The 13487-nt window shown below is 37.5% G+C and overlaps 1 protein-coding gene across 2 annotated transcripts in view; it reads right to left on the reverse strand.

Annotated features, from left to right (window-relative positions):
- ZC3H6 (zinc finger CCCH-type containing 6) overlaps positions 1-13487 on the reverse strand; it is an 83272-nt gene that overhangs the window by 52616 nt on the left and 17169 nt on the right. For both annotated transcript variants that reach the window (XM_055121423.1, XM_055121422.1), the window contains exons 2-3: positions 6460-6640; positions 171-293 (exon numbers count right to left, since the gene is read on the reverse strand). In XM_055121423.1, the coding sequence (XP_054977398.1) occupies positions 171-293; positions 6460-6640 (304 nt within the window). The remainder of the gene's footprint in view (positions 1-170; positions 294-6459; positions 6641-13487) is intronic.

A 13487-nucleotide genomic window follows, 5' to 3' on the forward strand; every position in this document is an offset into this window, starting at 1 on the left:
GAGCACTGCCCATTGCTGTGAACACCCTAGGAAGCTCCAAAAGGATGGCAGCTGGGCACTGGTGATAGCTGCACAACACTGAATAGACTTCATGCTACTGAACAGTATACCAAGAATAGTTAAAATGGTAAGTTAGATTGCATTTTATCATAATTTTAAGAAGGTAATACCTGAGGAAATGGAATGTCATAATCCCTGTAGAAACCAGTTCTTTTTTTGTGATGACTCTCTGTATGTTCAACATCTGAACCAAGGCTGTAGTCTGAACTATCATCACTAGATGGAGAATTATGCTAAAGAAGGTAAAAAAAAAACAAATGTTACATATCTGCAATACATATCTGCAAAAGATGATTTATACAAACGCATTTAGACATAAATTATCTGAGCAAGATAAGGCATTAAACTGAAAAAAAAATAAATCTTATTCCAAAGGGCACAATCACCCCAACTTCTCTAAAAACTTCTGAGAAAAACTGCATCTTTCTCCTCTTTTGAAAGATTTATGATAGTGTTTACCTCATTATCCCTTGGCCCAAGGATTTTCTGACCTTGGATTTAAGTTGGTCCTTTCAAAATCTATTTATTTATTTTTGGTTCAGGCCACATCCAATTCTGCTCAGGACTTATTCCTGGATCTGCACTCAGGGGTCACTCCTGATGGTGCTTGGGCAACCATATAGGACACTGGGGATCAAATCTGAGTTGGCTGGTGTGCAAAGCAAATACCCTACCTGCTCTGCTATCTTTCTAGCCCTATAAGTTGATCAGTTTTAAAAAATAGAGGGTCAGGCCTAGAGGTACTGGAGAAATGGGGGGAAGGGCAGGAAGGAAACATGAGTGTCTTGAATTGAATTCAGGACTTCACATATGTTAGGTTTCTGAGCGATATCATGAACCCCAAATTTAAGTTCACCTTAATGGGAATAAAACTGGTTGCTGGGCCCGAGAGATAATATAATGCATAAGGTATTTACCTCACAAACAGCCCAACCAGGTTCAATCCCCAGCATTACAGATGCCTTCCTGAGCCCTGTCAGGAGTGATCTCTGAGCTCAGAGCCAGAATAAGTCCTGAGCACAGTCAGGTATGGGCCAAAACCAAAAAAGTGGTACTCAAGCCAACTGAGGCCATGTCAGTAGTTCAATGCAAGACCTCAAGGATGCAGTATTTCTCTGTCCCTGCAGTGCTGGGGATTGTCAAGGCCACCCCTAAGAGGGTTCTTGGGGGGAAACTCTGTGCTCAGGGGACCATATAGTGCCAGGGATTAACCCAAGCGTCCCACCTGCAAAGCATCTCTCTGGCACCTGGCCTTACTTTTTTGGAGGAGTGGGAGGTTGTGCTCAGAGTTGACTCCTGGCAGTGCTCATGGGACATAAGTGGTGCTGGGGGTCAACCCAGGGTTGGCCACATACAAGGGAAGAGTCTTAACCCTGGCACTACTTCTCCAGTCAGGCCTTACTATCTTGAGGTAAGTTCCTTCTACTCCCATCTTACGGGTAAGTTTTTAATCATAAATGGGTGCTGATCTTTTCAAATGCATTTTCTGCATCTATTAACATAATGATTATGATTTTAATTTTTCCTTCAATCATATTAATGGATTTAGGAATATTGAACTATTCTTACATCCCTGTGATAGATCCCACTTGATCACAGCGTGTGACTCTTTTGATGTACTGCTCAATTCAGTTTCCTAAGATTTTGTTAAGGATCTCTGCATCAATGCTCATGAGAGATATTAATCTGTAAATCTGTTTCTTAGTGATGTGTCTCATTCTGCCATCAGAGTTAATATTCATCTCACATAAACCAGTTGAATTCTTGTTTTCTTCAACTTCTGGAAGACATTCAAAGCAGGTCTCTGGAAGAACTCACTAGTGAACCCATCCGGACCTGAGATATTTTGGGGGGAAAAACTTTTAATAACCAAAATAGCAATTGACTGCTTCAAGTTTTCTACTTCCTCCAATTCTTAGGAGGTTGTGGATTTTAAATATATATATCCATTTTTCTTAGGTTCTCCAATTGTGGCATACAATTGTTCATAGTAATATCCTATTATCATTTGTAGTTCTTAGTACCTGTTGTAACATTGGGATGGAGTGATAGTGCAGTGGGAAGGGTCGGCCTTGCACATGGCTGACCCAGGTTCGATTCCTCCATCCCTCTTGGAGAGCCCGGCAAGCTACTGAGAGTATCTTGTCCACATGGCAGAGCCTGGCAAGCTACCCATGGCATATTCGATATGCCAAAAACAGTAACAAGTCTCACAATGGAGACGTTACTGGTGCCTGCTTGAGCAAATCGATGAGCAACAGGATGACAGTGACAGTTGTAACATTTTTCCTTTTATTTAAGATCTGATTTATGAGTTTCCCTTTTTTCTAATTGATCTAGCTAAGTGACTGCTGATCTTAATTTATTCTTTCCAAAATCCAACTTCTAGTCTCACTGATCTTTTGGGTTTTTGTTTTTTTTTTTGCGGGGGAGGTCTGTATCATTTACTTTTCATATTACTATTCCCCTTTTATTTACATGGGCCTTCCTCTGATTTTCCTTTTCTAGTTGCTTAAGATGTAGGGTTAGATTGTGAGTCGTTTCCTGTTTCCTGATAAACACCTGTATTGCTATGTTCTCTTAGGAAAGCTTTCACTATCCCATACATTCCGGTTGTTCATGTTCTCATTCTTTTTTGATTTTAGAGATTTGAAAACAAAATCTTGATTTCCTCTTTGACCCACTGGTTGTCCAGTAGTATGTTGTTTAGCTTCCAAGTGTAAGTTTTTCTCACTTTTTTTTGGGGGGGGGCAGGGGGCGGGAGTGGTTAGGCCACACTTGGCTATGGTCAGGAATCACTTCTGGTGGACCTGAGGGGACATATGTGGTGTCAAGAATCAAGCCGAGGTTGGCTGCAAGCAAAGCAGCACTTTATCTGCTGTACTATCACCCTAGCCCCCGGTTTTATTTCTATGATTTATTTCTACCTTGAAAGTATTGTGGTCTGATGGAGAGTATCATGCTAAGTGAAATGAGTCAGAAAGAGAGGGATAAAAGGACTGCACTCATTTGTGGAGTACAGAATAACATCACATGAGGCTGACACCCAAGGACAGCAGATACAAGGGCCAGGAGGATTGCCCCATAGCTGGAAGACTGCTTCATGAGCCGAGGGGAGAAGGCAGCTGGAATAGAGAGGGGATCACTAAAAAAATGATGGCTGGAGGAATCAGTCGGGATGGGAGATGCATGCCGAAAGTACATAATGGACCAAACATGAAGAACTCTCAGTGTCTGTGTTGTAAGCCATAACACCCAAAAGTATAGAAAGAGTATGGGGAATATTGTCTGCCATGGAGGCAGGGAGAGGGTGAGAAAGGGGGGTTATACCCAGGATATTGGTGGTAGGGAATGTGCACTGGTGGAGCGATGGGTGTTTGATCTTGTGTGATTGTAACCCAAACATGAAAGCTTGTAACTATCTCACAGTGGTTCAACAAAATTTAAAAAAAATATATTGTGGTCTGAAAAGATACTTGATATAATTAGTTTATTATCATGGAAAGATACTTGATATAATTAGTTTATCATCATGATTTTACGTATACTTGCTTGGCATCTCAACATATGGTCTAGAGAATATTCTATGTACACTGGAAATGAATGAATATTTGGTTTTTGCAGGGCAGTAAACTCTATCTACTAATAGCTTTTCCCATTTCTTCTTTAAGGCTAATTCTTCCTTACTGATTTTTTATCTGGTTGATCTATCCTATCCAGTGATAAGGGAGGCATTACAATATCTCCCCATAGTCAGGAAATATTATAACAGGGTGTAGGGAGCACACCTAGCATGCACCAGGAAAGAATTCCTAATTTCATTTCTCTAGCACAATATTTTCTTTTTTTTTTAATTTGTGAACTGTGTTTTATTATTTTCAACCCAGTACAATTTTAATAGACTTACACTTGATTATATTTGCCAGCATAATACTCTTGTAATCCAAGGACAAAACAGGCTGACCAGCCTCTTTGGGGTGTACTGTGTAAATTCACCCAGCACTTTAGCTTACTGTTTTCAACATGAAAAACACAAAGAACTATGCAAGAACACTAATCAAGAGGAAGAGATTTTCCTGATGATCCAAAGCAAACGTTCTAATGTTGCCCTGATGGAGTCCTCGGAAGGCTGCCTTCGATATGGCAACAGCCAGAGGCTGCTCTAAACACACCTGCCATGGGGAAAGGAGAAAATCCAAAGAGATGGCAGTCCTGGCAGCGGAGTCAATAACTATCCTCACCCTTGAACCCACACCAGAGAGCTCCTTATAGAGGGGCAGGGGAGAGGCATAGAAGTAGGACACAAAAGGAGTTTGAATCTTAAGCCCCTGACAAAGGACTGATGAGCAATCTCACCATTCACAGAGCAGAGTCTAGCTCTATGTTTTCTATTGTTAGCATAAAATATTTAAAAATATGGCTATGGGCCTGATGAACAGCACTGGGTTGTTCTTTCCAACCCAGTAGTATGCTCATGAAGTCAATCTTCCTAATGCAATGAGTTTGTGATTCTGGCCACTGTGCTATCTGCGATGCTTCGTGCCATTGCTCTTTCTGGCCACACAGCAGTCAAGTGTGTGACAAAACGGGGTGTGACCCCCTGCAAGCACTAAAACTTAAAAAGATGGGCAGAACTAGAAAATCCTCTTCCCGGTTTCTAGCTGTTCTCAGTCTGGCCCAGACTATCCCTGTTGAGTGGATACTTCTCCGTATAAAATAAATGCTTCTGCTTCTTCACGCGGTTGTAGATCCTCCACTAGTTTTGTTGCTCTCTGTGACTTGTTCTCACCTATTTGCACCTCTTATGCATGCACAAATAACTGATTATTGCATGTTATAAAAGATACTGCCATTGAGGTTTTGGTATTGTTATTCTAATTTGCTTTTGTTCTTGTTATGGGAGTTGCCAGTGAGCAATCCCAAGGCCTCATACATGGAAAGCATGCACTTTACCATTGAGTTATGTTCCTAGTCCCAAACTGCTCTGCTTTTGTTGTTGTTGTTTATTTTAGTCACATGACTTACAATTTTACAATAATAGGGTAAAATGAACACAACATTCCAACACCACACACCCCACAGGTGTCCATCTCCTTCCACCACTGTTTTAGGACCCCCCATTTTCCCCTCCCAAACCTCAACATCCTTCCTTCTCCCATATTACTGCCATGGTAAACTCCATTCTTTAGACCAGTTCTTAGATTCTGTTGTTTTTGATCATTTTTTGCTATTCCCCTATTATGTTACTTTATATCCCACAGATGAGAGAGATCATTCTATATCTCTCTGTCCTTCCTGTTCACTTCAGTTAGCATGACAACCTCCAGTTCCATCCATAAAAAAGCAAACTGCATGATTTTGCTATAAGAAAAGACTTGTTTTTAATGAAGAAAATTCAGGGAACTTTGAAAGTTAGCCCACTACTACTGCCAACTACTTCCTGTGTTCTGTATCAGCATGTATTTCCTTTCTTTCCTTCCCAAACCATACACACTGCTCTTTATGCAGCATTTTGTTATTTTTTTCAAAAAATTTCATTGAGGTAACACTAATTTCAAGACTGCAAATGTTTATAAGGTTTTTAAGTACATTTTATTTTTTGCTTTTATGGATCATATCCAGTGATACTAAGGGGTTACTCCTGGTTCTGTTCTCAGGAATTACTCCTAGCAGTGCCTGAGGGATGATATGGGATGCCAAGGTCAGCCGCATGAAAGGCAAATGCCCTTCTGCTATACTATCACTCCGGCCCCAGATAAAACGTTATTAACCAGATCGAACACCAAAGTGCCCTTTTTATTTGTTTTCCTGATAGCATTTTTTATTTATTCCATTTGAATGTAATCTCTGAAGGAGCAGAATGAATTTTATTAATCTCTAAAATCCCTAGCATAGAGTAGAGCTCTACAGGGATACAAATGAATGGTTAAATGAATGGCTGGAAGAACAGTGCTAATGTTACTAATCCTATTTACAGAGAATGAAACTTGTTTTCCTTGATTTTTCAAGATTCTCACTTACAACACTCCATCATTTCAAAAGATTTAACTTAAGTACTTGAATGGGTGTTTTTGTTTTTTATTGTTTTGCTCTGGGTCACATCTAGCAATGCTCAGGACTTTTCCTGGTTCTTCTCAGGAATTATTCCTGATAGTGCTAGGGAATCAAATTGGATCAGTCACAGGTAAGGCAAGAGCTTTACCTCTCTGTACTATCTCTCTGGTGCTTCTCATTATTTTTAAACCTCCAATTAGTATAATATTTATATTTGAGAATGGCATTTTTATGTGATAAAAAGATGAACTGTTTTATAAAAATAGGTAAGAACTGTATTTTCTAACTCTTAATATTTTATATTTCATGAAAAATTCATCATAAGAATAAAAATAAAATTCTAACCTTATGTTTCTCACGTTTTCTCCTTTTGGATTTTTTCTTCTCTCTTTCTTTCTTGTGTTTTTTTCTTGATTTTCTGTAGGCTTTCTCATTTTTCTGCTTTTCATCCTCTTTTCCTTCCTGTCCTTGTGTTTCTTCAAATCCTGCATCATCTATTTCACCATCTTCTAATTCACCATCTTCTCTGTAAAAGACATTAAAATTTTAATTTTCAAATGTCAATTCTAAAGTGAATCATATAAACACATTTATAAAAGAAAAGGAAAGCATATGTTAAGAATTTAAGTTATACTCATTTAGTTCAAGGGTGGGAAAACTTTTCCTATAGAGGGGAAAATAATGATTTACACTTGATGGCCACATACAATTTCTGTTGCAAATTCTCCTTTTACATAGTACTGGGGTGTGGGGATGGGGGCAGAGGGGTTGGAAACCACGGAGAGTGTGCTGCTGAGAAGAGGTCCCAGGGCTCCCACCTACAGAGCACACACTTCAGCCCTTCCTTGGATCCATCTCACCCTTTATTTTTAAACAACCCTTCAAAAACACTGTAAGAACTAATTTCAAAAAGTTTGCCAATCTCTGATTCAGATTCAGATCATGAATTCTTTCATAATCTGAAAGAATCTTAATCTTTTCATAATCATAACTTCTAGAACTAGCTCAACGTATTGCAAGTTACCATCTACTAAATTACTTCAAATTTTTTTAAGTTAAAATAAAACAATGTTGATAACACACACTCCAACTACAGGAAGGAATGGCCCAAAGATAGTTTTAAAAGTAATATGGAACTGTATTAATTCTTGCTAAAAAAAAAAGGAAACTTTAAGTTAAAAAATAATTTTCATAAATAAGAAATAAAACCCAAAGCCACAGAAACAAAATTGCAAATTTCTCAGCCTAAATCTTAATAAAAACACCATAATCATAAATATAATTCCACTCCCTATATGCTGGTATCTTTGTCATTATGGACACTCAGCCTAAAAAAAAAACTGTACTGACATTTTCATAGTAATGGGAACAAAAATGCCCAATAATAGCATTTTAAATGCTAATTACAACTGACACACTGATTACATAGGAAGATAAATACATAAAAGATTCCATAGTTTGAAAAATCACAAACTACTTACACATAGTACATGATAATACAGAAAGATAAATGTCTCTATGACTGAACGCAAATGAACAGAATCTACACTCTGGGGTGTACACCTAAAAAATACTTTCAAATTACCAGGAATGTGTGATTTCTAGCTGCCAAACTGATGTCATTCTTCTGCTAAAATCTTCAGTGATGTCATCTCTTAAATTTACTTCAGAACAGTTCACTGGGGAAGCCTGGGCTCAAAATGGAGGAGCTCAGGTCTTGACGCCAGGCACTACGTGGCATATGTGTGTCCCTGGACAAGGGTAAGTACTCTTACCTTCAAGTCAGGAAGATTAGCTATGGTGGTAATCATTACAACTACAAAATGTATATAAGAAAAGAAGCCAAAAAGACACCAATTATTCTCTCTAACCTAAGGATAATATCAAAACATCTTTATACTGCCAAAAGGCTTTTTATAACCACATCCCAACTAACCTCACTACTTTACTTATTTCTCAAGTCTCCAGCCCTTAAACTTTGTCTTAAAACCTTCTCTCAACAATATACCCCTCATATTTATTACCTGGATAATTCTAAATCAGTCTTTAGAATCCAGTTTAATGGTACTTACTCCAAGATGCTTCCACTGACCATACAGGTTAAGTAAAACAAGATGCTTCCTCCTAAGAACTTCCCCAGGAGTTCCCCAACTAATTCTCATTTTTCTGTCACTGCACTTTACAAAGTCTTTCAGTGACTTTTTAAAAATTGATTGGTGAAAACAAAGTATGTGACTTTCAGTATTTCAGAGCTATTATCTCTAAGCCCTGGCATGGTATCCTGCTGTTTATTGAGTGAAGGTACAATATTCATAACCCTTGCACTATACAAACAGCGCATAATACCAGCCTAAGTTGTCTGTGAAGTCAATATTATTTTCTCCCAGATTCTTATAAAATTAAAGAGTTTTAAATACCCAGTTAGGTAGACTTGAAAATTTCCTATGATTCAACATTGGCATTCTGGCATTGTTTTAATAAAAAATGTTCTGGGCTTGGAGAAATAGTATAGGGGTTAAGATATTTTCATCAACATGTTCAACCTCCACCACAATATGATCAGCTGAGCATCTTAAAGTACAGTCCTGGGGTCCCCCAAGTACTCCTGGGTATAGCTCTTCAGGCCCCCCTAGCACAAAAGGGATGGACGAATGAACCCTGTGCTATGGAGCCTAAGAAACTATATCTCCACTAGCCCAACTGACCAAGAATCACTGGGAGGATCCACAGGTGTCCTGAGTATCCCTTGGGAAAACTCCCTAAAAATATAAACTAAAAATGTTAAGTGTTCTGAACTTTTATAATACTTAATAAAATCTTATGGCTCAAGAAAAGTAAGTGTATATATTCATCAAAAACTTGTCTAAGAAGATTCTTGACAGTTTTAGTCATAACAAGTAAAAATCCAAATCTCAAAGCAACAGATGAATGGATAATGATTTATACAATGGGGTACTATAAAGCATAAGAACAAAATTGCTACACATAATTTAGATAAATCTTGGATACATAATTATTCAAACAGAAAAGACTGGTGTTTGATTCTGTTTGTATGCAATTGAAGAAGAAACAAAATTTATACATGGTGGTGGCAGTACAGAAGTTAGCTCTTCTAAAATTATAATTTAAAAGGGAAGGCACTAGAGTACCTTCTGGAGTATTAAAATATTCTGTATATTGATCTATGTGTTGATTACTATAATACATATAAATGTACAAAGATTCATCAAGTTATTCATTTAAGATGTACTTACTGTCTACTACCATAAATAAAATGTTAAGTACTAAGAACACACTGCCAGTATGGCCCCCACAACAAGAGTAACCAAAAGACCACTAGACATGGATTTAGGCCCTATATTATATAAGTTCTTTAACTACTGGGGCTGAAGCTATAGTACAGTGGGTAGGGATCTTGCCTTGCACCACAACCATTGATCCCTAATGATTCCCAAAGGGTTCCCTACGTCTGCCAGGAGTGATTCCTGAGTGCCAGGAGTAAGCCCTGAGCACTAATGGGTGTGGTCCAGAAAACAAAAATAAATAAGTTATCTAACTATGAAATATGAGGCATTTATAATATTAGACATAGATACAAGAAATTATTATTCTTCCTCCTTCCCCCAAATAAACAATTAAGCTTTGGACATACATAAATGGAAAGAATTTGTGATATAACAGAAAGAGAAGAGAACAGAAAGTAAGTTAGATTCCAATTCCTACTTTACCCTCAAAATATTTTCTTGATTGAGCACCTAATATAATCAACTAACATAATAATTCAGTTCTGTGAAAAATCAAAACTAGAAAATAAAAGAGTATCTGACATCCTCAAGATTTGAACTATTATGAAACTGTTTTACTAGAACAAGATAAAAAATTTGTTCAGGGGCCCACCCAGTGATCCTTGAGAGCCACTATCAGCAGTGCTCAAGGGACCTGCGGAGGAAGGGATCAAAACTAGGGCTCCCAAATGCAAAGTGTATACTCCACTTCTTTGAGCTATTTCCCCATTCCTCCAAGATAATACTTTAGCAAATCAAAAAGAAAAGTTTCTAGCTCTATATGGGTGTTTCTTATGTGAAAAAAATATATAGTAATTATGTCCTTTGAAAGAAGAGGTATATACATTTTTAAGGACATGCAAATAACTGACCAATTATAAAATTAATGTAGAATATATCTCCTTCTATCCCTAGAACTTCCTACCCCCACCCCTAACACACACACACACACACACACACACCAAAACAACAACAAAAAAACATAGGTAAAACAGTAGATTAGGAAGGTATTTAAAGGGTATGAGGCTTTTTTTGAAGTGATAAAAATGGTTGAAATTTATATAATAATTAGTTGTACAAGTCTAGGAATATCCTAAAATACAGTGAATTATATACATATAAGGGATTTAATTTCTCACAATGGAGCTGTTACTTTGAAAATAATAAACTTTAGAAAGAAATTTTATCTCTCAATCGAGAGATAGCTCAAAGAGGTAGAGAGGTGGTCAGAGCTAGATATCCTGCATTATACGGTCCCCTGAAATCTGCCAGTGACCTCCAGTACTGTTGAGTCTGAACAGCAGGGCATCACAGGACCAACCACTGGACTGTCAGGCCCATCCAATAGGACCAGGTATTACCAGGATTGACCCCCAAACACTGCCTAGAAACACCCTCCCCTACAAAATGTAAGATTTTTCTCTAGATTTAAATATCTAAACGTAGAAAATCATAATATTGTGGTAAAAATTAAAGACTAAAATAAGGTAATACCCTCCCTGTCCATTTGTTCTTATTAGAGGTAATTATGCACTAACTACTTATTAAGTGACGTGTTTCAACAGAGGATCCAACTTTTCTCCATTTTTGATAATGTTGTCTATTAAAGAAAATTAACCTGAACCAATCAGTCTTACCTCCAAAGGTAGTTTCTGCTAAAGGCTCCTGTTAGAAGCTACAGATCAGAAACTGAGTTTTCTGGAAGAAACACAAAAGCCTCAATAAAAGACTATACAAAAACTCCTGATATATGATATTATAAAGACATTACTCATGTATATAAGCTACCTGGGATAAGTTGATACATAATCACCAAAAAAAGAGAGATACTTTTTAGAATATATCAAATGACTATGCCAGGATAGCCAGGATTTCTTTACAGACAACTTATGGAAGCGTGTGTACATCCTAAAACCAATAGATCACAGATATCCTAAATACTTGAAAACTTACAACACTTTTTATGCTATTGTTCAAATTCATCCTGTCATCTCTCTTTTACCATGAACAATAACGTGGGGGCTGTCCTGCACCTGTGCCCCAGGAACCTCACATCTTCACAAAGACCATGCAGGGAAGACTCAACCACGAGCTAAACTAAGCCTTGGAATGATCCCAGAATCCTCCAGATAGAGGCTCCCAAACTTATTTGACCTTCCATTCCTTTTCAAAGAGAAAATAACCCTGGTACCTCCCTCTGGGAATCTACCTTCTATAAGCAAAGAAACAGGAAGTGACTGCCCTATCAAGTGTGCCCTAGGCTACCACCAACCGCCCACAACAACCCCTCTCTTCCCACTTTGCACACCCTCCAGGAGGTATAGCCCATTACTGCAGGAATTTGGAAAGATAAGCGATCTTCCATGAAACAATTTTTTCATGCACCTTCTCAGGTTCTAATGAGGTCTGAGATTTTATATTTTGCCCACTCTTTATGGTACAGATGCAGGCTAAAAATATACCTAGCTGCAAGTGGGAAGATGGCTCAAAGGGCTGGAGTTCATGCTTTGCAGGAAGAAACCTCACATTCTACATAATTACCAAATCACCCCTAGGTGTACCCTCCCCACAAATTCTTAGAGTTGTTGTGTAGAAATGACTTAAATATACACTCAGGTTGCCTTATGATACACTGGTTTCTTCAGGTTCAGTCTGATCCATAGGACAAGACATGAGCTACTGACACCTCTTTTATGTAAGTAAGAAACTGACTGTTACACTGCCTGAGTCCATCAATATGCTTGACAGAAAATATGCTTGAGTCTAGGCTTTATCCATACTACTCTTTTTTCTTCAATATATATATTTAATTATGTGTGATTCTCTTAAGACACCCTAACTAAGTATTTCCCATCAAGGACAGTACTGATGGGAGCCATGGAAGAGCCATGGAAGTAACACCTGACATGAAGTTTGTGACTTTATATTCATTCCTTAAATGGACCTTGAACATTTATATTTTAAATGGCTTATCCTGCTTCAGAAATTTTCTCTTTACAACTTCCAGTATTAAAGCCTGATGTCTGTAGCTTCAAATTAGTTTTATCCTGTCTTTTATCCAATATATTATTATATCCACTGGAATATACGTGGTTGACAGAAACCCAGTTTATCCCCTTTCTTCCCATTCTATATACATGCCAATTGTCACATAATTTTTTTACTTCTCTCATTAATCTTGCATTTGTCAAAACCTTAACCCAAATACAAGTTTCTTCAGAAATGGAATTTTATATAAAAATAAGAGCAAAATATACACCTTAGTTAAATTAACATCTCTCATACAATAACCACTGCAGATTCTAACCTAGCTTATATAGATAACAACTACATGTAAGAATGTTTAGACAGTTACAGTTTTAGTTATTTCCTTTTCATATCCTGTAAGAGATCATGCATTTATGAGAATATCTGAAAATACTGATTTCCTGAGGGGGGTAACAACTCCCTTTTTTTGCTGGAATCATTAGGGCTCTATTTTTAACTCTGAAAGTCATATAACTTTTTAAAAAATCAAAAATTTGTAATTTACATTACTTAAAAATAAAAATAATACAGTGAAACTGTAGAAATTAAACTAGTCATAGATCCAAGTGGTTGTGTGTAAGATTTTTGTGCATAGGTCCGTTTGGCTGTACCTTAGATTTCTTGCTGGCAAACCAAGTCAAAAATACCCCTGAAATACTGCTATGCCCCTAGCATATCACAGGGAACACCAACTTGTTCCCTATACGCTGAGAAAAAGACAACACAGCAATCAAAGTAAACTCATGAGGAATCTTTAAGAGCTGATCTCAAATTCTTGGGAATCACTATTACCACTACAAAATGTCTTCCAGGCTAACCTTACAATAGTTAAGGCTATTCTAATTTCTCATGGTCTTCCAATGCCTGATTTACAGAGCCATACATACTACCACACAGCTTTTATTTCTTCAAGATAGGGCAAAAATTTGTTTCACAACAGAAAGTGGGAAAAAAAAAGTAGTCTGCTAGTCAGGCTAAATCACCAAGGCCTTTGATTGTAATTCCTACAAAAATTATAATCCATACTCAGTGAACATGTTAATGTTACAGCAATTCTTTATG

This window comes from Sorex araneus, chromosome X (assembly GCF_027595985.1).
Source record: "Sorex araneus isolate mSorAra2 chromosome X, mSorAra2.pri, whole genome shotgun sequence".
Taxonomy (NCBI): Eukaryota; Metazoa; Chordata; class Mammalia; order Eulipotyphla; family Soricidae; genus Sorex; species Sorex araneus.